Below are 27,906 nucleotides of genomic sequence, written 5' to 3'. Positions count from 1 at the left end.
CGGTACGGTACGGTACCTTGCGGTGCCGTAGGGTGCGGTGCCGTAGGGTTCGGTGCCGTAGGGTTCGGTGCCGTAGGGTGCGGTACGTCACGGTACGGTACGGTACGGTACGGTGCAGTGCAGTGCAGTGCAGTGCAGTGCAGTGCGGTACGGTACGATACGGTACGGTACGGTATGTTTTGATTTCTGAACTATAATTTCCATGTCACAATGGGGATTGTGGAGAATTATGAGGTATGTTTTGTTTCTGAACTCTAAAACTTCCATGTCACAAATTTGTAAGAAAATGATTAATTTCTGGTAGTTAAATTCATCAACTGAGTTGCTTTCAGGCATCTCTTAGCCCCTCCCCCTCAGGAGAATAATGCCAGAAAAAAACCACTGATGCACCAATTAATTAATCTACAGTTGTCTATGCATAGGCTGTCCAATAAACTATTAAGATTATAGATAATATATCCATAAAACCCTGAGTTTAGTCATCTCACCTGATCTACATACTGTACAGCTGTACATTTGTTAAGTCCTATATCATCACCTACCACCCGTGTATACAAGCCTACTATGGGCAGTTTTTAGTTTTTTGATGTCTGGTTGCTGTTTTTTTCTATACATTGACAGCAAACGTTTTTACGTTATTTAATTTGTTAACAGTGTTTTGTGTACTGTGTTTCAGAGAATTCGTGACTTCAGCATAGCTGTTGTTGGTGTGGGTGGTGTTGGCAGTGTGACAGCTGAGATGTTGACTCGCTGTGGTATTGGCAAGGTCAGCCTTTTGGGAAATGTGTTTAGAGGAAGTTTGTAGTACTTAGGTTTTTGTGCAATTATTTGACAAAACGGCATAACTCTTAATACCCAGCTACTTACTAGTGACGATGCTATTAACTACCTTAAGGACATGGGCGGGTGATGAATTCTAAATTAGCCGAAATGCTTATTTCTAAACCTGTTGCTATAATAATTAGCATATATTTATAGCTCAAAGAGTTAAGTCTAAAAATAAAAAAAATGGCCGACAATTTCCTGATGTTGCCATGGTGATGGTGACCATCTACTGTGATGAATCCCAATATTACTACCCTGCTGTTTGAGCCCTACAGCTATTTTTACTACGTCCCTACAACTATCAATGCCCTATGTCTATGCCCCTATAGCTGTTGTTGTTTGACTATGCCCTATGTCAGTGGTTCCCAACCTTTTTCGAGTGGCGACCCCCTTTTATAAAAAGTAAGTGACCCGCGACCCCCATAGAATTAAAAAGCCGAAATTAGTATGGAAATTAATAAGCACTAAAATAAGATTTTCTAGTAGACTTTCAATATGAACTACTCTTAATAACTATTTTAATAGCATGAGTAAAATTGCATACTATTCACTAAACCTTCGTGGTTAAGTTTTAAATTTATTTATTTTTTTGTTAACGCCAACCTATGTCATTATAATTATCTTAATTTTGTGTTTAATCGAAGAATAGTGTTGAAAATATATTCTCGAAAAGTCAATCAATTTTACGTTTGGGTATGAATGGTGAATACTACACCAAAATTGTGTCTGCAGTTTCTCATCTTATTCGGAATCATTCTGCAAATCAAAGAATTCATCTTGTAATTCATCGGGAATGCTAGCAACATCAAGGGAAGAAGAGAATGGGTAATGCGTAAATGCAGATTCTTCTTTTTTCAGCTCAGAGAAATAGCGCCGCAGTTCGTTTTCAAGAGATTCAAGATGCCCAGAAATCGCTTCTTTCAAAATTTTAATTATCTCAGAATCAGATACATCTACCACACCGCAGAGTTTCTCAAACTTACAATATTTCCAAGATTTATTTTCGAGATTATCATGGAAAGTTATAATATTCGTTCATTTTCCCTGATTCTTCAGGTTAAGCTTATCTTGATGTTCGAACACATCTGCTAGGTATGATACTCTCTCTAACCACTCTATGTCGTTTTAAGTATACCAAAAAGTCTTGTTTCCTCTGCACTTCCAAGAACAATTCAATTTCAGATTTCAATTCAAAAACAAAATTTACAACATTTCGTTTGACAGCCAGCATACTGTAGTGTAGAAGACCAGAACCTCGTGATCTATATTAATGTTTTTGCTCAGTTCTTTGAAGGCTCCAGATTTCATATAATTTACGACTTATACTAGCAATGGACTCTTGATGTCGATTGGTTAGGGCAGTGGTTAGGGGGCTAAATCTTTTCTGTTTTCTGAAAGCCCGATTTTGAGCTAAACATAGATGGCGCACCATCCGTACAAACCCCCACAGACGTTCTAACCCATTTTAATCATCCAGTTTCAAAAATGTATTTATTTTCTCCATGCTATCTTCACAAAAGAGCAACTCTTCTTTGCTATCATCCGCATGAATATAGACACAGACCAGCAACTGCGAACACGAACTCACGTCTGTTGATTTATCAACTTGAAAAGCAAACAATGGTGAAAGCTTAATTTCGATAAAAAATGTGTTATTTAACATTTTTACGTACATGCAGCTTTTGATGAGATTTTCTCCTATTGTTTTTTTTTTTTTTTTTTTTTTTTTTTGCTTGGCATTTGTTATCGCGACTTCATTTGATGCTTGCACTAATGCTGGTGAAAACTTCCTGTTCGATCAAGTCTCTGGCGTTTGCAACTAGCTTCTTACCGACAGAACTTCATATCTTTTTTGGTGTGTTCCTAATGACTCGTCTCAAATGACGTTTTAGTTTTGAAGATTTCATAGATTCGTGACTGAGAACAACTTTGTACAGTGCGCTTTGTTTCTTCTCTGTTACATTTCCAGTGATGTTAATGAAGCCGAATTTAAAAAAAATCTTCTAAATATTTATGTTTTGTTTAAAATTACTAAGGTTTTAGTATACCAGTTGGCGACCCCCCAGAAAGACCTTCGCGACCCCCAGGGGGGTCGCGACCCCCAGGTTGGGAACCCGTGCCCTATGTCTATACCCCTACAGCTGCTGTTGTTTGACTATGTCTATGCCCCACAGCTGCTGTTGTTTGACTATGCCCTATGTCTATGCCCCTACAGCTGCTGTTGTTTGACTATGCCCTATGTCTGCCCCTACAGCTGCTGTTGTTTGACTATGCCCTATATCTATGCCCCTACAGCTGCTGTTGTTTGACTATGTCTATGCCCCTACAGCTGCTGTTGTTTGACTATGCCCTATGTCTATGCCCCACAGCTGCTGTTGTTTGACTATGCCCTTTGTCTATGCCCCTACAGCTGCTGTTGTTTGACTATGCCCTATGTCTGCCCCTACAGCTGCTGTTGTTTGACTATGCCCCTACAGCTGCTGTTGTTTGACTATGCCCTATGTCTATGCCCCTACAGCTGCTGTTGTTTGACTATGTCTATGCCCCACAGCTGCTGTTGTTTGACTATGCCCTATGTCTGCCCCTACAGCTGCTGTTGTTTGACTATGCCCTATGTCTGCCCCTACAGCTGCTGTTGTTTGACTATGCCCCTACAGCTGTTGTTGTTTGACTATGCCCATTGTCTATGCCCCTACAGTTGCTGTTGTTTGACTATGCCCTATGTCTATGCCCCTACGGCTGCTGTTGTTTGACTATGCCCTATGTCTGCCCCTACAGCTGCTGTTGTTTGACTATGCCCCTACAGCTGCTGTTGTTTGACTATGCCCTATGTCTATGGCCCTACAGCTGCTGTTGTTTGACTATGTCTATGCCCCTACAGCTGCTGTTGTTTGACTATGCCCTATGTCTATGCCCCTACAGCTGCTGTTGTTTGACTATGTCTATGCCCCTACAGCTGCTGTTGTTTGACTATGCCCTATGTCTATGCCCCTACAACTGCTGTTTGACTATGCCCTATGTCTATGCCCCTACAGCTGCTGTTGTTTGACTATGCCCTATGTCTATGCCCCTACAACTGCTGTTTGACTATGCCCTATGTCTATGCCCCTACAGCTGCTGTTGTTTGACTATGCCCTATGTCTATGCCCCTACAGCTGCTGTTGTTTGACTATGCCCTATGTCTATGCCCCTACAGCTGCTGTTGTTTGACTATGCCCTATGTCTATGCCCCTACAACTGCTGTTTGACTATGCCCTATGTCTATGCCCCTACAGCTGCTGTTGTTTGACTATGACAAGGTGGAGCTGGCTAACATGAACAGGCTGTTCTACCAGCCGCACCAAGCTGGTCTCAGCAAGGTCGAGGCTGCAGAGAGGACGCTCAGGTAAATCACATTTTGTAGAGCCACAGGTAAATCACATTTTGTAGATTCACAGGTAAATCACATTTTATAGAGCCATCAGGTAAATCACATTTTGTAGAGCCACAGGTAAATCACATGTTGTAGAGCCACAGGTAAATCACATTTTGTAGAGCCACAGGTAAATCACATTTTGTAGACCCATCAGGTAAATCACATTTTGTAGAGCCACAGGTAAATCACACTTTGTAGAGCCACAGGCAAATCACATTTTGTAGAGCCTCAGGTAGATCACATTTTGTAGAGCCACAGGTAAATCACATTTTGTAGAGCCACGTGTAAATCACATTTTGTAGACCCATCAGGTAAATCACATTTTGTAGAGCCACAGGTAAATCACATTTTGTAGAGCCACAGGTAAATCACATTTTGTAGAGCCACATGTAAATCACATTTTGTAGAGCCACATGTAAATCACATTTTGTAGAGCCACATATAAATCACATTTTGTAGAGCCACATGTAAATCACATTTTGTACAGCCACAGGTAAATGACATTTTGTAAAGCCACAGGTAAATCACACTTTGTGGAGCCACAGGTAAATCACATTTTGTAGAGCCACAGGCAAATCACATTTTGTAGACCCATCAGGTAAATCACATTTTGTAGAGCCATCAGGTAAATCACACTTTGTGGAGCCACAGGTAAATCACATGTTGTAGAGCCACAGGTAAATCACATTTTGTGAACACATATTTTGAATGTTTAAATGCAGCTTAGTTGTAGTAACTAAAAGTCTAATTTGGGGGGGGGGGGGGTGTTGCATTCATTTATTTTGTCCTCCTTTTTATTCCCCTGGTTAAAGGTATAAAATTACACCCTTGACACTTACATGAACTTTGTGTACTTTAACCTTTTTATACCAGTAAACAGCCCTTCAGCTTTGTTGATCAGTTGATTGTTCTCTGCAAATATTACAATAGAGTAACAAAGTTGATTAAATAATTTGTATGTAATTATTAATGTATGGACAGGAAGATTTTATTTGCTTACACAAGTTTGTTTTATCTGGATGTTGATTTATTAAATGTTTGAATCAATCTTTCATGTTTCAGAGAAATCAACCCAGATGTTGAGTTTGAAGTTTACAACTACAACATTACAACAGTTGATAACTTTCAACATTTCATGGACAGAATCAGGTGAGGTTCCCTAGCTCTGATCTAACTTTAACAAGAAAGTAAACAATTACAGTTGTCTTCTACTGGGATTTAGACAATCTACGCACTGTAACACCCAGCAATTTCATATTTTAATTTCCAGACGTGACCTGCCTGCTACAAAAAATCCACTGAATTTAGCTATTTTAATTAATAAACCGGGAGTGATCTCCCCTAAACTTTCTCGAATATTATTATATAAAATAACAGGGGATGGGAACTCGGGCTATAGACATGATTTTTAATCCATTTTAAATACTTAAAGTTTTAAAAATAGAATAAAATCTCGTAGACAAATTAATTGCACACCAAGTGAACGCGAAATAAAAAAGCGCATAATAGTGCGCAATATTATTAGTACTTTTAAAATTTACATTAGTTTTTTGAGAAATAGGAAGTAGCGTAAAGTACTACTTCCATTCAACGGAAATTACTCAAAATTTAACAGATGGTAGAGAATTAGATCTTTTACTTACATGTGAAATTTCATTTATCTATCTGAAATAGTACTCAAGTTATAGGCTTTTGAAAAATTCAAAGTAGGAAAAGTACCACTTCCGGTTATCAGAAATCGCTCAAAAGTTGATACGGATCTACGATTTTGATAAAATACTTATATATGAAATTTAATCAACCTAGCTGTAATGGTACTCAAGTTATCGTGTTTACACACGGACAGACAGACACACAGACATACGGACAAGATTGCAAAATTATGTTTTTCCGTATCAGTGAGGTGAAAAACGTCGAGATTTGTAAAAATCTTGATTTTTTTTTTTTTGCACGATTACAAGACTTTCTCTATACTTCGTATATACGAGAAAGTAAAAAAGGAGAAAATAGTTTTTGCTGCTTTTCTTGCCTCTTTTTAGTTCACAAGTTGATATATTCTGTATCATCTTTGCATCACTAAATGCAATAATCTGTGTGGTGGATACACATATATGACCATGAATAATTTACATACTTGTCTCGATATTCTTAACTTTTTGTTTGTCTCGATATTCTTAACTTTTTGTCCTTTGTTTTATTTTCAGGCTGGGTGGCAAACAGCAGGACACACCTGTTGACCTAGTTCTCACCTATTGACCTAGTTCTGATGACCTTTGTTTTATTTTCAGGCTGGGTGGCAAACAGCAGGACACACCTGTTGACCTAGTTCTCACCTATTGACCTAGTTCTGATGACCTTTGTTTTATTTTCAGGCTGGGTGGCAAACAGCAGGACACACCTGTTGACCTAGTTCTCACCTATTGACCTAGTTCTGATGACCTTTGTTTTATTTTCAGGCTGGGTGGCAAACAGCAGGACACACCTGTTGACCTAGTTCTCACCTATTGACCTAGTTCTGATGACCTTTGTTTTATTTTCAGGCTGGGTGGCAAACAGCAGGACACGCCTGTTGACCTAGTTCTCAGCTGTGTCGACAACTTTGAAGCTCGTATGGCAATTAACACAGTAGGTTTGAGATGTTTTTCTACATGTATTTACATTTATTGTTGTCTACATCATGAAATTGAATAAATTTGAATGTCAGGAAGTTTTAAACTTATTGATTTTAAGTTTTGTCAAGTGCAAAAAAATGTAAATAAAAAAAACAATTTTTATCAAATGTGAAGAAATTAAAACAAATTTTGTTGTTCACATTTAGCTAAACATGGTATTGCTTTTAGTGATTCAAGGCTAAGTCAAAGTTGAACAAAAAATGTTGGTGTTTTGTAAAGTTTAAGCCTTGTTATAGATTACATTCTTGTAATTCTGTTTATCACTTTCTGTTTAAATAAAAGCTTGTGGTCAACTGTTTCAGGCCTGCAATGAACTGGGTCAGTCGTGGTTTGAGTCTGGGGTCAGTGAAAACGCTGTGTCTGGTCACATCCAGTTTATTGTACCTGGGGACACCTCATGCTTCGCTGTAAGTTGTGTGTGTCAGTGTAAGTCACAAGAACTCAACTAATCCAACTAATCTCCTATGTTACACTTTACCCCAGTGTGCCACAACACACCCACACAAATGAGAGAACTCAACTGATCTAACTTCTAATCTCCTATGTTACACTTTACCCCAGTGTGCCCCCTCCCCCCCCCCCCCCCCCACCCACACAAATGAGAGAACTCAACTGATCTAACTTCTAATCTCCTATGTTACACTTTACCCCAGTGTGCCCCCCCCCCCCCCCCACCCACACAAATGAGAGAACTCAACTGATCTAACTTCTAATCTCCTATGTTACACTTTACCCCAGTGTGCCCCCTCCCCCCCCCCCCCCACCCACACAAATGAGAGAACTCAACTGATCTAACTTCTAATCTCCTATGTTACACTTTACCCCAGTGTGCCCCCCCCCCCCCCCCACCCACACAAATGAGAGAACTCAACTGATCTAACTTCTAATCTCCTGTTACACTTTACCCCGGTGTGCCCCTCCCCCCACCCACACAGATGAGAGAACTCAACTGATCTAACTTCTAATCTCCTATGTTACACTTTACCCCAGTGTGCCCCTCCACTAGTCGTGGCCACCCACACAGATGAGAGAACCCTGAAGAAAGAGGGTGTGTGTGCGGCCAGTCTCCCCACCACCATGGCTGTTGTTGCTGGTTTCCTGGTCCAGAATGTCCTCAAGTAAGTCACTAGCTGGTCCAGAATGTCCTCAAGTAAGTCACTAGCTGGTCCAGAATGTCCTCAAGTCACTAGCTGGTCCAGAATGTCCTCAAGTCACTAGCTGGTCCAGAATGTCCTCAAGTCACTAGCTGGTCCAGAATGTCCTCAAGTAAGTCACTAGCTGGTCCAGAATGTCCTCAAGTAAGTCACTAGCTGGTCCAGAATGTCCTCAAGTAAGTCACTAGCTGGTCCAGAATGTCCTCAAGTAAGTCACTAGCTGGTCCAGAATGTCCTCAAGTCACTAGCTGGTCCAGAATGTCCTCAAGTAAGTCACTAGCTGGTCCAGAATGTCCTCAAGTAAGTCACTAGCTGGTCCAGAATGTCCTCAAGTAAGTCACTAGCTGGTCCAGAATGTCCTCAAGTAAGTCACTAGCTGGTCCAGAATGTCCTCAAGTAAGTCACTAGCTGGTCCAGAATGTCCTCAAGTAAGTCACTAGCTGGTCCAGAATGTCCTCAAGTAAGTCACTAGCTGGTCCAGAATGTCCTCAAGTAAGTCACTAGCTGGTCCAGAATGTCCTCAAGTAAGTCACTAGCTGGTCCAGAATGTCCTCAAGTAAGTCACTAGCTGGTCCAGAATGTCCTCAAGTAAGTCACTAGCTGGTCCAGAATGTCCTCAAGTAAGTCACTAGCTGGTCCAGAATGTCCTCAAGTAAGTCACTAGCTGGTCCAGAATGTCCTCAAGTAAGTCACTAGCTGGTCCAGAATGTCCTCAAGTAAGTCACTAGCTGGTCCAGAATGTCCTCAAGTAAGTCACTAGCTGGTCCAGAATGTCCTCAAGTAAGTCACTAGCTGGTCCAGAATGTCCTCAAGTAAGTCACTAGCTGGTCCAGAATGTCCTCAAGTAAGTCACTAGCTGGTCCAGAATGTCCTCAAGTAAGTCACTAGCTGGTCCAGAATGTCCTCAAGTAAGTCACTAGCTGGTCCAGAATGTCCTCAAGTAAGTCACTAGCTGGTCCAGAATGTCCTCAAGTAAGTCACTAGCTGGTCCAGAATGTCCTCAAGTAAGTCACTAGCTGGTCCAGAATGTCCTCAAGTAAGTCACTAGCTGGTCCAGAATGTCCTCAAGTAAGTCACTAGCTGGTCCAGAATGTCCTCAAGTAAGTCACTAGCTGGTCCAGAATGTCCTCAAGTAAGTCACTAGCTGGTCCAGAATGTCCTCAAGTAAGTCACTAGCTGGTCCAGAATGTCCTCAAGTCACTAGCTGGTCCAGAATGTCCTCAAGTAAGTCACTAGCTGGTCCAGAATGTCCTCAAGTAAGTCACTAGCTGGTCCAGAATGTCCTCAAGTAAGTCACTAGCTGGTCCAGAATGTCCTCAAGTAAGTCACTAGCTGGTCCAGAATGTCCTCAAGTCACTAGCTGGTCCAGAATGTCCTCAAGTAAGTCACTAGCTGGTCCAGAATGTCCTCAAGTAAGTCACTAGCTGGTCCAGAATGTCCTCAAGTAAGTCACTAGCTGGTCCAGAATGTCCTCAAGTAAGTCACTAGCTGGTCCAGAATGTCCTCAAGTAAGTCACTAGCTGGTCCAGAATGTCCTCAAGTAAGTCACTAGCTGGTCCAGAATGTCCTCAAGTCACTAGCTGGTCCAGAATGTCCTCAAGTAAGTCACTAGCTGGTCCAGAATGTCCTCAAGTAAGTCACTAGCTGGTCCAGAATGTCCTCAAGTAAGTCACTAGCTGGTCCAGAATGTCCTCAAGTAAGTCACTAGCTGGTCCAGAATGTCCTCAAGTCACTAGCTGGTCCAGAATGTCCTCAAGTAAGTCACTAGCTGGTCCAGAATGTCCTCAAGTAAGTCACTAGCTGGTCCAGAATGTCCTCAAGTAAGTCACTAGCTGGTCCAGAATGTCCTCAAGTAAGTCACTAGCTGGTCCAGAATGTCCTCAAGTCACTAGCTGGTCCAGAATGTCCTCAAGTCACTAGCTGGTCCAGAATGTCCTAAAGTCACTAGCTGGTCCAGAATGTCCTCAAGTAAGTCACTAGCTGGTCCAGAATGTCCTCAAGTAAGTCACTAGCTGGTCCAGAATGTCCTCAAGTAAGTCACTAGCTGGTCCAGAATGTCCTCAAGTAAGTCACTAGCTGGTCCAGAATGTCCTCAAGTAAGTCACTAGCTGGTCCAGAATGTCCTCAAGTAAGTCACTAGCTGGTCCAGAATGTCCTCAAGTAAGTCACTAGCTGGTCCAGAATGTCCTCAAGTCACTAGCTGGTCCAGAATGTCCTCAAGTCACTAGCTGGTCCAGAATGTCCTAAAGTCACTAGCTGGTCCAGAATGTCCTCAAGTAAGTCACTAGCTGGTCCAGAATGTCCTCAAGTAAGTCACTAACTGGTCCAAAATGTCCTCAAGTAAGTCACTAGCTGGTCCAGAATGTCCTCAAGTAAGTCACTAGCTGGTCCAGAATGTCCTCAAGTAAGTCACTAGCTGGTCCAGAATGTCCTCAAGTAAGTCACTAGCTGGTCCAGAATGTCCTCAAGTAAGTCACTAGCTGGTCCAGAATGTCCTCAAGTAAGTCACTAGCTGGTCCAGAATGTCCTCAAGTAAGTCACTAGCTGGTCCAGAATGTCCTCAAGTAAGTCACTAGCTGGTCCAGAATGTCCTCAAGTAAGTCACTAGCTGGTCCAGAATGTCCTCAAGTAAGTCACTAGCTGGTCCAGAATGTCCTCAAGTAAGTCACTAGCTGGTCCAGAATGTCCTCAAGTAAGTCACTAGCTGGTCCAGAATGTCCTCAAGTAAGTCACTAGCTGGTCCAGAATGTCCTCAAGTAAGTCACTAGCTGGCTCAGAATGTCCTCAAGTCACTAGCTGGTCCAGAATGTCCTCAAGTAAAGTCAATTGTTTAGTTGTATATTATAACAGTCTAACTATAAGTAAAACAACAGTTTCGGTATCTAGTATTTTATTTTTTTTTTGTTTTGTTTACTTTTTAATTTTTAAAATATTGCTGTAACTTTTGTCTATTGAAATAGGTTCAATTTTTGCATTTGTCTGTCTTTATTTGCCTGATTGTTTTGAATTTTTGTTTTCAAAATTGTACTTAGTTTATTTAAAAATACATTTAACTTTTAAAATACACTGCAGGAGGTCAAACAAATAAAATGTTAATATTTAAAATAAAAGTAATAATTAGCCACTAAACCACAACTATCCTCCACCTCCCCTCTCCTCCACCTCACCTGTCTCTACTACCCACCACCTCACCTGTGTCTACCCTCCCACAGGTACCTGCTCCAGTTTGGATCTGTCTCCTACTACCTGGGCTACAACGCCCTCCAGGATTTTTTCCCCACCATGAGGATGAAGCCCAACCCCCAGTGTGATGACTCACATTGTCGCAGACAACAGCAGCTGTTCCAGGTCTGTCCTCACGTCATTAGACTATGTCAGTTCCTGGGGTCACATCTTTACCTCAGATTTAGATTTTCCAATCAGATTTTCCCATCTGATAAGGACCTTTCAATAGCTGAAAGTTTCAAGATAAAATTTGAAAGCTATTCAGCCATACATTTTTAAAAATCATTATACTTTTTTCTCCATTTGATCAGTGGCAACTTTTTACTTTCTCGTATATACGAAGTAAAGAGAAAGTATTGTAATCGTGCAAAAAAAAAAAACGAGATTTTTACAAATCTCGACGTTTTACACATCACTGATACGGAAATACATAATTTTGCAATCTTGTCCGTATGTCTGTGTGTGTCTGTCTGTCTGTCTGTCTGTGCGTGTCTGTCTGTCTGTCTGTGCGTAAACACGATAACTTGAGTACTGTTACAGCTAGGTTGATGAAATTTCATATATAGGTATTTATCAAAATCGTAGATACGTATCAACTTTTGAGCGATTTCCGACAAACGGAAGTGGTACTTTTTCTACTTTGAATTTTTCAAAAGCCTATAACTTGAGTACTATTTCAGATAAATAAATGAAATTTCACATGTAAGTAAAAGATCTAATTCTCTACCTTCTTTCAAATTTTGAGTAATTTCCGTTGACCGGAAGTACTAATTTACGCTATTTCCGATTTCTCAAAAAACGCATGTAAATTTATAAAGAACTAATAATGTTGCGCACTATTATGCACTTTTTGCTTTGGCGTTCGCATGGTGCGAAATACTTTTTTCTACTAGATTTTATTCTATTTTTAAAAGTTTAAGTCAACAAAAATCATGTCCATATTCCGAGTTGCCATCCCACATTGTGTTATATTAGAATATTCGAGAAAGTTTAGGGGAGATCACTCCCGGTTTATTAGAATTAGCAATTATTTTTATATTATGGATTTTTAAGCAAATGATTTTTGCACCCTGTAATACCCCACCCTACCCTGTATTATTACCCCAACCCAACCTGTATTATTACCCCACTCCACTATTTGTTAATACCCCACTCCACCCTGCATTACCCCACTCCACCCTATATTACCCTGCTCCACCATGTGTTACAGGAGAGAGAAGCCGCCAGACCAAAGACTGACAAGCAGGAGAAAGTGGAGGAGGTGGCTGTGGTACATGAGGAGAACGAGTGGAGTAAGTTGATTGTTATGTGGGGTGGGGGGATCCCACAGAATACCTAGTTGTTTCATTTTGTGGTGGAGGCATCTAATTTTTCTTTTATATGTTGTCCTATGATGTCATGTATTGCCCCCTGATGTCGAAGTCTCGAGTTCAAATCTGGGTCCAAGTCAGTAGGAAGTCCCTCAGTCCACCCAGCCCAGATGGGTACCTGACTCGTGTTTGGGAAAGTAAAAGCAGCTGGGCAAAGTGCTGACCACACCTTCCCTAAATATGCTGAGGTCAAGAAGCATAATATGAACACTGCTAATCTGCCCAATAGATCGCTAGGTCTAAAGAGGATTCTTTAGTTTACTTTACTTTCCCCCATTTGCATATATTACCATGATGCCATGTATTCACCTAATGTCATATTCTCTCTGTACCTGTTAATTGAGGTTATGATGTCATATACTCCCACTGTACCTGCAATTCCCCTGATGTCATGTATTTCCCTGATGTCATATTCTCTCTGAAGTCATATATTCCCCTGTACCTGCAGGTATAGAGATTGTGTTGTCATGTTCTCCCCCAATGTCATATATTCCCCCTGTACATGCAGGTATAGAGATTGTGATGTCATGTACTCCCCTGATGTCATATACTCCCCCAATGTCATGTATTCCCACTATACCTACAGGTATAGAGATTGTAGCTGAGACAACAGAAGAAGAAGCTCTGGCAGCTGAAGGTAAAAAACCAGAGCTGACAGAAGGAGTTACAGTGGCTTACACAAAGCCTGATACACAGGTGAGTAAACCTGCCACACAGGTAAGTTAACCTGCCACACAGGTGAGTTAACCTGCCACACAGGTGAGTTAACCTGCCAGACAGGTGAGTTAACCTGCCACACAGGTGAGTTAACCTGCCACACAGGTGAGTTAACCTGCCACACAGGTGAGTTAACCTGCCACACAGGTGAGTTAACCTGTCACACAGGTGAATTAACCTGCCACACAGGTGAATTAACCTGCCACACAGGTGAGTTAACATACCTATCCTTTTGTTAAGTTAATCCATTGTTTATATATACCAACCAAAAAGCTTGTCTAACCATGTTTTCTCCCCACCAAAGAGCTTGTCTAACCATGTTTTCTCCCCACCAAAGAGCTTGTCTAACCATGTTTTCTCTACACTAAAGAGCTTGTCTAACCATGTTTTCTCTACACCAAAGAGCTTGTCTAACCATGTTTTCTCTACACCAAAGAGCTTGTCTAACCATGTTTTCTCTACACCAAAGAGCTTGTCTAACCAAGTTTTTCCCCCACCAAAGAGCTTGTCTAACCATGTTTTTCCCCCACCAAAGAGCTTGTCTAACCATGTTTTCTCCCAACCAAAGAGCTTGTCTAACCATGTTTTCTCCCCACCAAAGAGCTTGTCTAACCATGTTTTCTCTACACCAAAGAGATTGTCTAACCATGTTTTCTCTACACCAAAGAGCTTGTCTAACCATGTTTTCTCTACACCAAAGAGCTTGTCTAACCATGTTTTCTCCCCACTAAAGAGCTTGTCTAACCATGTTTTCTCTACACCAAAAGAGCTTGTCTAACCATGTTTTCTCCCCACCAAAGAGCTTGTCTAACCATGTTTTCTCTACACCAAAGAGCTTGTCTAACCATGTTTTCTCTACACCAAAGAGCTTGTCTAACCATGTTTTCTCCCCACCAAAGAGCTTGTCTAACAATGTTTTCTCTACACCAAAGAGCTTTTCTCACCATGTTTTCTCTACACCAAAGAGCTTGTCTTACCATGTTTTCTCCCCACCAAAGAGCTTGTCTAACCATGTTTCTCCCCACCAAAGAGCTTGTCTAACCATGTTTTCTCTACACCAAAGAGCTTGTCTAACCATGTTTTCTCCCCACCAAAGAGCTTGTCTAACCATGTTTTCTCTACACCAAAGAGCTTGTCTAACCTTGTTTTCTCTACACCAAAGAGCTTCTAACCATGTTTTCTCTACACTAAAGAGCTTGTCTAACCATGTTTCTCCCCACCAAAGAGCTTGTCTAACCATGTTTTCTCCCCACCAAAGAGCTTGTCTAACCATGTTTTCTCTACACCAAAGAGCTTGTCTAACCATGTTTTCTCTACACCAGGGGTCTCCAAACTACGGCCCGCGGGCCGGATGTGGCCCGCGAGGTCCTCTTATCCGGCCCGCGGAGATCTTTTTGTCCACAGAAAAATGTTTCTTGCTGATGGCTGAGGAACTTTGCCCGGAAAAATCAAAGACATGCCTGGAAGAAACTGGCCCCCGAACTGAAATTTGATAGTTAATGCGGCCCTCGGACTGAAAAGTTTGGAGACCCCTGCTCTACACCAAAGAGCTTGTCTAACCATGTTTTCTCTACACCAAAGAGCTTGTCTAACCATGTTTTCTCTACACCAAAGAGCTTGTCTAACCATGTTTTCTCTACACCAAAGAGCTTGTCTAACCATGTTTTCTCTACACCAAAGAGCTTGTCTAACCATGTTTTCTCTACACCAAAGAGCTTGTCTAACCATGTTTTCTCCCCACCAAAGAGCTTGTCTAACCATGTTTTCTCTACACCAAAGAGCTTGTCTAACCATGTTTTCTCTACACCAAAGAGCTTGTCTAACCATGTTTTCTCCCCACCAAAGAGCTTGTCTAACCATGTTTTCTCTACACCAAAGAGCTTGTCTAACCATGTTTTCTCTACACCAAAGAGCTTGTCTAACCATGTTTTCTCTACACAAAAGAGCTTGTCTAACCATGTTTTTCCCCCACCAAAGAGCTTGTCTAACCATGTTTTCTCCCCACCAAAGAGCTTGTCTAACCATGTTTTCTCTACACAAAAGAGCTTGTCTAACCAAGTTTTTCCCCCACCAAAGAGCTTGTCTAACCATGTTTTCTCCCCACTAAAGAGCTAGTCTAACCATGTTTTCTCTACACCAAAGAGCTTGTCTAACCATGTTTTCTCTACACCAAAGAGCTTGTCTAACCATGTTTTCTCCCCACCAAAGAGCTTGTCTAACCATGTTTTCTCTACACAAAAGAGCTTGTCTAACCATGTTTTCTCCCCACCAAAGAGCTTGTCTAACCATGTTTTCTCTACACCAAAGAGCTTGTCTAACCATGTTTTCTCCCCACCAAAGAGCTTGTCTAACCATGTTTTCTCTACACCAAAGAGCTTGTCTAACCATGTTTTCTCCCCACCAAAGAGCTTGTATAACCATGTTTTCTCCCCACTAAAGAGCTTGTCTAACCATGTTTTCTCTACACCAAAGAGCTTGTCTAACCATGTTTTCTCTACACCAAAGAGCTTGTCTAACCATGTTTTCTCTACACCAAAGAGCTTGTCTAACCATGTTTTCTCTACACAAAAGAGCTTGTCTAACCATGTTTTCTCCCCACCAAAGAGCTTGTCTAACCATGTTTTCTCTACACCAAAGAGCTTGTCTAACCATGTTTTCTCTACACAAAAGAGCTTGTCTAACCATGTTTTCTCCCCACCAAAGAGCTTGTCTAACCATGTTTTCTCTACACCAAAGAGCTTGTCTAACCATGTTTTCTCCCCACCAAAGAGCTTGTCTAACCATGTTTTCTCCCCACCAAAGAGCTTGTCTAACCATGTTTTCTCTACACCAAAGAGCTTGTCTAACCATGTTTTCTCCCCACCAAAGAGCTTGTCTAACCATGTTTTCTCCCCACTAAAGAGCTTGTCTAACCATGTTTTCTCTACACCAAAGAGCTTGTCTAACCATGTTTTCTCCCCACCAAAGAGCTTGTCTAACCATGTTTTCTCTACACCAAAGAGCTTGTCTAACCATGTTTTCTCTACACCAAAGAGCTTGTCTAACCATGTTTTCTCTACACCAAAGAGCTTGTCTAACCAAGTTTTTCCCCCACCAAAGAGCTTGTCTAACCATGTTTTCTCTACACCAAAGAGCTTGTCTAACCATGTTTTCTCTACACCAAAGAGATTGTCTAACCATGTTTTCTCTACACCAAAGAGCTTGTCTAACCATGTTTTCTCCCCACCAAAGAGCTTGTCTAACAATGTTTTCTCTACACCAAAGAGCTTTTCTCACCATGTTTTCTCTACACCAAAGAGCTTGTCTAACCATGTTTTCTCCCCACCAAAGAGCTTGTCTAACCATGTTTCTCCCCACCAAAGAGCTTGTCTAACCATGTTTTCTCTACACCAAAGAGCTTGTCTAACCATGTTTTCTCCCCACCAAAGAGCTTGTCTAACCATGTTTTCTCTACACCAAAGAGCTTGTCTAACCTTGTTTTCTCTACACCAAAGAGCTTCTAACCATGTTTTCTCTACACTAAAGAGCTTGTCTAACCATGTTTCTCCCCACCAAAGAGCTTGTCTAACCATGTTTTCTCCCCACCAAAGAGCTTGTCTAACCATGTTTTCTCTACACCAAAGAGCTTGTCTAACCATGTTTTCTCTACACCAGGGGTCTCCAAACTACGGCCCGCGGGCCGGATGTGGCCCGCGAGGTCCTCTTATCCCGCCCGCGGAGATCTTTTTGTCCACGGAAAAATGTTTCTTGCTGATGGCTGAGGAACTTTGCCCGGAAAAATCAAAGACATGCCTGGAAGAAACTGGCCACCGAACTGAAATTTGATAGTTAATGCGGCCCTCGGACTGAAAAGTTTGGAGACCCCTGCTCTACACCAAAGAGCTTGTCTAACCATGTTTTCTCTACACCAAAGAGCTTGTCTAACCATGTTTTCTCTACACCAAAGAGCTTGTCTAACCATGTTTTCTCTACACCAAAGAGCTTGTCTAACCATGTTTTCTCTACACCAAAGAGCTTGTCTAACCATGTTTTCTCCCCACCAAAGAGCTTGTCTAACCATGTTTTCTCCCCACCAAAGAGCTTGTCTAACCATGTTTTCTCTACACCAAAGAGCTTGTCTAACCATGTTTTCTCTACACCAAAGAGCTTGTCTAACCATGTTTTCTCTACACCAAAGAGCTTGTCTAACCATGTTTTTCCCCCACCAAAGAGCTTGTCTAACCATGTTTTCTCTACACAAAAGAGCTTGTCTAACCAAGTTTTTCCCCCACCAAAGAGCTTGTCTAACCATGTTTTCTCCCCACTAAAGAGCTAGTCTAACCATGTTTTCTCTACACCAAAGAGCTTGTCTAACCATGTTTTCTCTACACAAAAGAGCTTGTCTAACCATGTTTTCTCCCCACCAAAGAGCTTGTCTAACCATGTTTTCTCTACACCAAAGAGCTTGTCTAACCATGTTTTCTCCCCACCAAAGAGCTTGTCTAACCATGTTTTCTCTACACCAAAGAGCTTGTCTAACCATGTTTTCTCCCCACCAAAGAGCTTGTCTAACCATGTTTTCTCCCCACTAAAGAGCTTGTCTAACCATGTTTTCTCTACACCAAAGAGCTTGTCTAACCATGTTTTCTCCCCACCAAAGAGCTTGTCTAACCATGTTTTCTCTACACCAAAGAGCTTGTCTAACCATGTTTTCTCTACACAAAAGAGCTTGTCTAACCATGTTTTCTCCCCACCAAAGAGCTTGTCTAACCATGTTTTCTCTACACCAAAGAGCTTGTCTAACCATGTTTTCTCTACACAAAAGAGCTTGTCTAACCATGTTTTCTCCCCACCAAAGAGCTTGTCTAACCATGTTTTCTCTACACCAAAGAGCTTGTCTAACCATGTTTTCTCCCCACCAAAGAGCTTGTCTAACCATGTTTTCTCCCCACTAAAGAGCTTGTCTAACCATGTTTTCTCTACACCAAAGAGCTTGTCTAACCATGTTTTCTCCCCACCAAAGAGCTTGTCTAACCATGTTTTCTCTACACCAAAGAGCTTGTCTAACCATGTTTTCTCCCCACCAAAGAGCTTGTCTAACCATGTTTTCTCCCCACTAAAGAGCTTGTCTAACCATGTTTTCTCTACACCAAAGAGCTTGTCTAACCATGTTTTCTCCCCACCAAAGAGCTTGTCTAACCATGTTTTCTCTACACCAAAGAGCTTGTCTAACCATGTTTTCTCTACACAAAAGAGCTTGTCTAACCATGTTTTCTCCCCACCAAAGAGCTTGTCTAACCATGTTTTCTCCCCACCAAAGAGCTTGTCTAACCATGTTTTCTCTACACCAAAGAGCTTGTCTAACCATGTTTTCTCTACACCAAAGAGCTTGTCTAACCATGTTTTCTCTACACCAAAGAGCTTGTCTAACCATGTTTTCTCTACACAAAAGAGCTTGTCTAACCATGTTTTCTCTACACCAAAGAGCTTCTAACCATGTTTTCTCTACACTAAAGAGCTTGTCTAACCATGTTTTCTCCCCACCAAAGAGCTTGTCTAACCATGTTTTCTCTACACCAAAGAGCTTGTCTAACCATGTTTTCTCCCCACCAAAGAGCTTGTCTAACCATGTTTTCTCTACACCAAAGAGCTTGTCTAACCATGTTTTCTCCCCACCAAAGAGCTTGTCTAACCATGTTTTCTCCCCACTAAAGAGCTTGTCTAACCATGTTTTCTCTACACCAAAGAGCTTGTCTAACCATGTTTTCTCTACACCAAAGAGATTGTCTAACCATGTTTTCTCTACACCAAAGAGCTTGTCTAACCATGTTTTCTCTACACCAAAGAGCTTGTCTAACCATGTTTTCTCTACACCAAAGAGCTTGTCTAACCATGTTTTCTCCCCACCAAAGAGCTTGTCTAACCATGTTTTCTCCCCACCAAAGAGCTTTTCTCACCATGTTTTCTCTACACCAAAGAGCTTGTCTAACCATGTTTTCTCTACACCAAAGAGATTGTCTAACCATGTTTTCTCTACACCAAAGAGCTTGTCTAACCATGTTTTCTCCCCACCAAAGAGCTTGTCTAACCATGTTTTCTCCCCACCAAAGAGCTTTTCTCACCATGTTTTCTCTACACCAAAGAGCTTGTCTAACCATGTTTTCTCCCCACCAAAGAGCTTGTCTAACCATGTTTCTCCCCACCAAAGAGCTTGTCTAACCATGTTTTCTCTACACCAAAGAGCTTGTCTAACCATGTTTTCTCCCCACCAAAGAGCTTGTCTAACCATGTTTTCTCTACACCAAAGAGCTTGTCTAACCTTGTTTTCTCTACACCAAAGAGCTTCTAACCATGTTTTCTCTACACTAAAGAGCTTGTCTAACCATGTTTCTCCCCACCAAAGAGCTTGTCTAACCATGTTTTCTCCCCACCAAAGAGCTTGTCTAACCATGTTTTCTCTACACCAAAGAGCTTGTCTAACCATGTTTTCTCTACACCAGGGGTCTCCAAACTACGGCCCGCGGGCCGGATGTGGCCCGCGAGGTCCTCTTATCCCGCCCGCGGAGATCTTTTTGTCCACGGAAAAATGTTTCTTGCTGATGGCTGAGGAACTTTGCCCGGAAAAATCAAAGACATGCCTGGAAGAAACTGGCCACCGAACTGAAATTTGATAGTTAATGCGGCCCTCGGACTGAAAAGTTTGGAGACCCCTGCTCTACACCAAAGAGCTTGTCTAACCATGTTTTCTCTACACCAAAGAGATTGTCTAACCATGTTTTCTCTACACCAAAGAGCTTGTCTAACCATGTTTTCTCCCCACCAAAGAGCTTGTCTAACCATGTTTTCTCTACACAAAAGAGCTTGTCTAACCATGTTTTCTCTACACCAAAGAGCTTGTCTAACCATGTTTTCTCCCCACCAAAGAGCTTGTCTAACCATGTTTTCTCCCCACCAAAGAGCTTGTCTAACCATGTTTTCTCTACACAAAAGAGCTTGTCTAACCAAGTTTTCTCTACACAAAAGAGCTTGTCTAACCATGTTTTCTCTACACCAAAGAGCTTGTCTAACCATGTTTTCTCTACACCAAAGAGCTTGTCTAACCATGTTTTCTCCCCACCAAAGAGCTTGTCTAACCATGTTTTCTCCCCACCAAAGAGCTTGTCTAACCATGTTTTCTCTACACCAAAGAGCTTGTCTAACCATGTTTTCTCCCCACCAAAGAGCTTGTCTAACCATGTTTTCTCTACACCAAAGAGCTTGTCTAACCAAGTTTTTCCCCCACCAAAGAGCTTGTCTAACCATGTTTTCTCCCCACTAAAGAGCTTGTCTAACCATGTTTTCTCTACACAAAAGAGCTTGTCTAACCATGTTTTCTCCCCACCAAAGAGCTTGTCTAACCAAGTTTTCTCTACACAAAAGAGCTTGTCTAACCATGTTTTCTCTACACCAAAGAGCTTGTCTAACCATGTTTTCTCTACACCAAAGAGCTTGTCTAACCATGTTTTCTCCCCACCAAAGAGCTTGTCTAACCATGTTTTCTCCCCACCAAAGAGCTTGTCTAACCATGTTTTCTCTACACCAAAGAGCTTGTCTAACCATGTTTTCTCCCCACCAAAGAGCTTGTCTAACCATGTTTTCTCTACACCAAAGAGCTTGTCTAACCAAGTTTTTCCCCCACCAAAGAGCTTGTCTAACCATGTTTTCTCTACACCAAAGAGCTTGTCTAACCATGTTTTCTCTACACCAAAGAGCTTGTCTAACCAAGTTTTTCCCCCACCAAAGAGCTTGTCTAACCATGTTTTCTCTACACCAAAGAGCTTGTCTAACCATGTTTTCTCTACACCAAAGAGCTTCTAACCATGTTTTCTCTACACTAAAGAGCTTGTCTAACCATGTTTCTCCCCACCAAAGAGCTTGTCTAACCATGTTTTCTCCCCACTAAAGAGCTTGTCTAACCATGTTTTCTCTACACCAAAGAGCTTGTCTAACCATGTTTTCTCTACACCAAAGAGCTTCTAACCATGTTTTCTCTACACTAAAGAGCTTGTCTAACCATGTTTTCTCCCCACCAAAGAGCTTGTCTAACCATGTTTTCTCTACACCAAAGAGCTTGTCTAACCATGTTTTCTCTACACCAAAGAGCTTGTCTAACCATGTTTTCTCTACACCAAAGAGCTTGTCTAACCATGTTTTCTCTACACCAAAGAGCTTGTCTAACCATGTTTTCTCTACACCAAAGAGCTTGTCTAACCAAGTTTTTCCCCCACCAAAGAGCTTGTCTAACCATGTTTTCTCTACACCAAAGAGCTTGTCTAACCATGTTTTCTCTACACCAAAGAGATTGTCTAACCATGTTTTCTCTACACCAAAGAGCTTGTCTAACCATGTTTTCTCTACACCAAAGAGCTTGTCTAACCATGTTTTCTCCCCACCAAAGAGCTTGTCTAACAATGTTTTCTCTACACCAAAGAGCTTTTCTCACCATGTTTTCTCTACACCAAAGAGCTTGTCTAACCATGTTTTCTCCCCACCAAAGAGCTTGTCTAACCATGTTTCTCCCCACCTAAGAGCTTGTCTAACCATGTTTTCTCTACACCAAAGAGCTTGTCTAACCATGTTTTCTCCCCACCAAAGAGCTTGTCTAACCATGTTTTCTCTACACCAAAGAGCTTGTCTAACCTTGTTTTCTCTACACCAAAGAGCTTCTAACCATGTTTTCTCTACACTAAAGAGCTTGTCTAACCATGTTTCTCCCCACCAAAGAGCTTGTCTAACCATGTTTTCTCCCCACCAAAGAGCTTGTCTAACCATGTTTTCTCTACACCAAAGAGCTTGTCTAACCATGTTTTCTCTACACCAGGGGTCTCCAAACTACGGCCCGCGGGCCGGATGTGGCCCGCGAGGTCCTCTTATCCGGCCCGCGGAGATCTTTTTGTCCACGGAAAAATGTTTCTTGCTGATGGCTGAGGAACTTTGCCCGGAAAAATCAAAGACATGCCTGGAAGAAACTGGCCACCGAACTGAAATTTGATAGTTAATGCGGCCCTCGGACTGAAAAGTTTGGAGACCCCTGCTCTACACCAAAGAGCTTGTCTAACCATGTTTTCTCTACACCAAAGAGCTTGTCTAACCATGTTTTTCCCCCACCAAAGAGCTTGTCTAACCAAGTTTTTCCCCCACCAAAGAGCTTGTCTAACCATGTTTTCTCTACACCAAAGAGCTTGTCTAACCATTTTTACTCCCCACCAAAGAGCTTGTCTAACCAAGTTTTTCCCCCACCAAAGAGCTTGTCTAACCATGTTTTCTCTACACCAAAGAGCTTGTCTAACCATGTTTTCTCTACACCAAAGAGCTTGTCTAACCATGTTTTCTCCCCACCAAAGAGCTTGTCTAACCATGTTTTCTCTACACCAAAGAGCTTGTCTAACCATGTTTTCTCTACACCAAAGAGCTTGTCTAACCATGTTTTCTCCCCACCAAAGAGCTTGTCTAACCATGTTTTCTCTACACCAAAGAGCTTGTCTAACCATGTTTTCTCTACACCAAAGAGCTTGTCTAACCATGTTTTCTCTACACCAAAGAGCTTGTCTAACCATGTTTTCTCCCCACCAAAGAGCTTGTCTAACCATGTTTTCTCTACACCAAAGAGCTTGTCTAACCATGTTTTCTCTACACCAAAGAGCTTGTCTAACCATGTTTTCTCCCCACCAAAGAGCTTGTCTAACCATGTTTCTCCCCACCAAAGAGCTTGTCTAACCATGTTTTCTCTACACCAAAGAGCTTGTCTAACCATGTTTTCTCCCCACAAAAGAGCTTGTCTAACCATGTTTTCTCTACACCAAAGAGCTTGTCTAACCATGTTTTCTCCCCACCAAAGAGCTTGTCTAACCAAGTTTTTCCCCCACCAAAGAGCTTGTCTAACCATGTTTTCTCTACACCAAAGAGCTTGTCTAACCATGTTTTCTCTACACCAAAGAGCTTGTCTAACCAAGTTTTTCCCCCACCAAAGAGCTTGTCTAACCATGTTTTCTCTACACCAAAGAGCTTGTCTAACCATGTTTTCTCTACACCAAAGAGCTTGTCTAACCATGTTTTCTCTACACCAAAGAGCTTGTCTAACCATGTTTTCTCTACACCAAAGAGCTTGTCTAACCATGTTTTCTCTACACCAAAGAGCTTGTCTAACCATGTTTTCTCTACACCAAAGAGCTTGTCTAACCATGTTTTCTCCCCACCAAAGAGCTTGTCTAACCATGTTTTCTCTACACCAAAGAGCTTGTCTAACCATGTTTTCTCCCCACCAAAGAGCTTGTCTAACCATGTTTTCTCTACACCAAAGAGCTTGTCTAACCATGTTTTCTCTACACCAAAGAGCTTGTCTAACCATGTTTTCTCCCCACCAAAGAGCTTGTCTAACCATGTTTTCTCTACACCAAAGAGCTTGTCTAACCATGTTTTCTCTACACCAAAGAGCTTGTCTAACCATGTTTTCTCCCCACTAAAGAGCTTGTCTAACCATGTTTTCTCTACACCAAAGAGCTTGTTTAACCATGTTTTCTCCCCACCAAAGAGCTTGTCTAACCATGTTTTCTCTACACCAAAGAGCTTGTCTAACCATGTTTTCTCTACACCAAAGAGCTTGTCTAACCATGTTTTCTCCCCACCAAAGAGCTTGTCTAACCATGTTTTCTCTACACCAAAGAGCTTGTCTAACCATGTTTTCTTCCCACCAAAGAGCTTGTCTAACCATGTTTTCTCTACACCAAAGAGCTTGTCTAACCATGTTTTCTCCCCACCAAAGAGCTTGTCTAACCATGTTTTCTCCCCACCAAAGAGCTTGTCTAACCATGTTTTCTCCCCACCAAAGAGCTTGTCTAACCATGTTTTCTCTACACCAAAGAGCTTGTCTAACCATGTTTTCTCCCCACTAAAGAGCTTGTCTAACCATGTTTTCTCTACACCAAAGAGCTTGTCTAACCATGTTTTCTCCCCACCAAAGAGCTTGTCTAACCATGTTTTCTCCCCACCAAAGAGCTAGTCTAACCATGTTTTCTCTACACCAAAGAGCTTGTCTAACCATGTTTTCTCCCCACCAAAGAGCTTGTCTAACCATGTTTTCTCCCCACCAAAGAGCTTGTCTAACCATGTTTTCTCTACATCAAAGAGCTTGTCTAACCATGTTTTCTTCCCACCAAAGAGCTTGTCTAACCATGTTTTCTCTACACCAAAGAGCTTGTCTAACCATGTTTTCTCCCCACCAAAGAGCTTGTCTAACCATGTTTTCTCCCCACCAAAGAGCTAGTCTAACCATGTTTTCTCCCCACCAAAGAGCTTGTCTAACCATGTTTTCTCCCCACCAAAGAGCTTGTCTAACCATGTTTTCTCTACACCAAAGAGCTTGTCTAACCATGTTTTCTCCCCACCAAAGAGCTTGTCTAACCATGTTTTCTCCCCACCAAAGAGCTAGTCTAACCATGTTTTCTCTACACCAAAGAGCTTGTCTAACCATGTTTTCTCCCCACCAAAGAGCTTGTCTAACCATGTTTTCTCCCCACCAAAGAGCTTGTCTAACCATGTTTTCTCTACATCAAAGAGCTTGTCTAACCATGTTTTCTTCCCACCAAAGAGCTTGTCTAACCATGTTTTCTCCCCACCAAAGAGCTTGTCTAACCATGTTTTCTCTACACCAAAGAGCTTGTCTAACCATGTTTTCTCCCCACCAAAGAGCTTGTCTAACCATGTTTTCTCCCCACCAAAGAGCTTGTCTAACCATGTTTTCTCTACACCAAAGAGCTTGTCTAACCATGTTTTCTCTACACCAAAGAGCTTGTCTAACCATGTTTTCTCCCCACCAAAGAGCTTGTCTAACCATGTTTTCTCCCCACCAAAGAGCTTGTCTAACCATGTTTTCTCTACACCAAAGAGCTTGTCTAACCATGTTTTCTCTACACCAAAGAGCTTGTCTAACCATGTTTTCTCCCCACTAAAGAGCTTGTCTAACCATGTTTTCTCCCCACCAAAGAGCTTGTCTAACCATGTTTTCTCTACACCAAAGAGCTTGTCTAACCATGTTTTCTCTACACCAAAGAGCTTGTCTAACCATGTTTTCTCCCCACCAAAGAGCTTGTCTAACCATGTTTTCTCCCCACCATAGAGCTTGTCTAACCATGTTTTCTCCCCACCAAAGAGCTTGTCTAACCATGTTTTCTCCCCACCAAAGAGCTTGTCTAACCATGTTTTCTCCCCACCAAAGAGCTTGTCTAACCATGTTTTCTCCCCACCAAAGAGCTTGTCTAACCATGTTTTCTCTACACCAAAGAGCTTGTCTAACCATGTTTTCTCCCCACCAAAGAGCTTGTCTAACCATGTTTTCTCTACACCAAAGAGCTTGTCTAACCATGTTTTCTCCCCACCAAAGAGCTTGTCTAACCATGTTTTCTCCCCACTAAAGAGCTTGTCTAACCATGTTTTCTCCCCACCAAAGAGCTTGTCTAACCATGTTTTCTCCCCACCAAAGAGCTTGTCTAACCATGTTTTCTCCCCACCAAAAAGCTTGTCTAACCATGTTTTCTCCCCACCAAAGAGCTTGTCTAACCATGTTTTCTCTACACCAAAGAGCTTGTCTAACCATGTTTTCTCCCCACCAAAGAGCTTGTCTAACCATGTTTTCTCCCCACCAAAGAGCTTGTCTAACCATGTTTTCTCCCCACCAAAGAGCTTGTCTAACCATGTTTTCTCCCCACCAAAGAGCTTGTCTAACCATGTTTTCTCCCCACCAAAGAGCTTGTCTAACCATGTTTTCTCCCCACCAAAGAGCTTGTCTAACCATGTTTTCTCTACACCAAAGAGCTTGTCTAACCATGTTTTCTCCCCACCAAAGAGCTTGTCTAACCATGTTTTCTCCCCACCAAAGAGCTTGTCTAACCATGTTTTCTCTACACCAAAGAGCTTGTCTAACCATGTTTTCTCTAAAGCAAAGAGCTCGTCTAACCATGTTTTCTCTAAAGCAAAGAGCTTGTCTAACCATGTTTTCTCCCCACCAAAGAGCTTGTGTAACCATGTTTTCTCTACACCAAAGAGCTTGTCTAACAAATTTTTTCTCCCCACCAAAGAGCTTGTCTAACCATGTTTTCTCTACACCAAAGAGCTTGTCTAACCATGTTTTCTCTACACCAAAGAGCTTGTCTAACCATGTTTTCTCCCCACCAAAGAGCTTGTCTAACCATGTTTTCCCCCCTTGACACCTGATACAGGAGGTGGACGTGACTGAGTTTGTTCCTGCCACAGAGCTGAGTATACAAGACCTGATGAAGCAGATGCAGAACTTGTAACATCAAGTCACTCTCAACATTATGTCGTATCACTCTCAACATTTAGGTGGTGTAATTAATTCAAATATTATGTCTAATTTCTGTGTATTTATTCCTTCATGTTATAAAGTCTGATGTATGTCTGTGTATGTTAAAGTCATCTGATGTATGTCTGATCCATAAAGTCTGATGTATGTCTGTGTATGTTAAAGTCATCTGATGTATGTCTGATCCAGAAAGTCTGATGTTTGTCTGGGTCTGAAATTTGACCATTCAAGTATTGTATATCAAAGTATGGCTAGTTCAGCTGTAAAACATTTTAAAATTCATGTTTTATATTGATGTTTACTATTTTTTTTTAAATTTATTTCATATTCACAAGAGTAAGTTACTATAAATAGAATCTACAGTTTTGGTTAAACAAATGTAAGTGTTCACAGCAAAACTTGAATAATTATATAGAAATATAACGTTATATTTAAGATCTTAAATTTGGTACCAAGATCACTTATCAAAAGTAAATTCATTTTTTTTTAAATGTTTGTTACTAATATCATGTTTGCCTCTCTCAATTTTAACATTTGATCATGCACTCAATTGCAATGGTTGGAACGTCAACAGTATCAGCGTGGAAATATTAAAAATAACTGATTCATTTCTATAATGTTTGAATCTTGAAATGTATTTTAAAACAACTGATTCATTCATATGATGTTTGAATCTTGAAATGTATTTTAAAACAACTGATTCATTCATATGATGTTTGAATCTTGAAATATACTTTAAAACAACTGATTCATTCATATGATGTTTGAATCTTGAAATATACTTTAAAACAACTGATTCATTCATGTTGTTTGAATGTTGAAATATACTTTAAAGCAACTGATTCATTCATGTTGTTTGAATGTTGAAATATACTTTAAAACAACTGATTCATTCATATGTTGTTTGAACGTTGAAATATACTTTTTAAAAAACCAAGTTCTTTCAGTTTGAACAGACATTGTAGTACAGCCACCGAGCAAGAAATGGAGCACAGAAACTTTGAAACTATTTTATAAATGTGTGAATCTTGAATGGATTATTTGAGTTGAAGCTTTCTCTAACTGTAATAGTCTGGTTTTATCTGTGGTGTGAATGACTACATACAACTGACATCAAATGGTGTATGAATGACTCCATACAACTGACATCAAATGGTGTATGAATGACGCCATACAACTGACATCAAATGGT

The 27,906-nt window shown here is 41.2% G+C and overlaps 1 protein-coding gene across 1 annotated transcript; it reads left to right on the top strand.

Annotated features, from left to right (window-relative positions):
- The first annotated feature begins 210 nt into the window (after nucleotides 1-210).
- On the top strand, nucleotides 211-26,688 carry LOC131942865 (ubiquitin-like modifier-activating enzyme 5). The gene is made up of 11 exons (XM_059302825.1): nucleotides 211-234; nucleotides 677-766; nucleotides 4,101-4,210; nucleotides 5,303-5,389; nucleotides 6,781-6,865; nucleotides 7,215-7,319; nucleotides 7,903-8,030; nucleotides 11,279-11,414; nucleotides 12,502-12,583; nucleotides 13,248-13,378; nucleotides 26,611-26,688. The coding sequence occupies exons 1-11, from the start codon at nucleotides 211-213 to the stop codon at nucleotides 26,686-26,688; spliced, it is 1,056 nt and encodes a 351-aa protein (XP_059158808.1).
- The last annotated feature ends 1,218 nt before the right edge of the window (nucleotides 26,689-27,906 follow it).

The sequence above is a fragment of the Physella acuta genome, unplaced genomic scaffold (genome assembly GCF_028476545.2).
Source record: "Physella acuta isolate Inbredline_101_S28 unplaced genomic scaffold, ASM2847654v3 ptg000430l, whole genome shotgun sequence".
Classification (NCBI taxonomy): domain Eukaryota; kingdom Metazoa; phylum Mollusca; class Gastropoda; family Physidae; genus Physella; species Physella acuta.
Note: the sequence above shows the minus strand (reverse complement) of the source record. Positions and strands in the feature narration are given on the sequence as shown.

Coding starts and splice junctions, on each gene's coding strand:
- LOC131942865 (XM_059302825.1), top strand. CDS start 211: ATGGGGATTGTGGAGAATTATGAG. Junction 4,211..5,302: donor GCTGCAGAGAGGACGCTCAG/GTAAATCACATT, acceptor TTCATGTTTCAG/AGAAATCAACCCAGATGTTG. Junction 11,415..12,501: donor GACAACAGCAGCTGTTCCAG/GTCTGTCCTCAC, acceptor CATGTGTTACAG/GAGAGAGAAGCCGCCAGACC.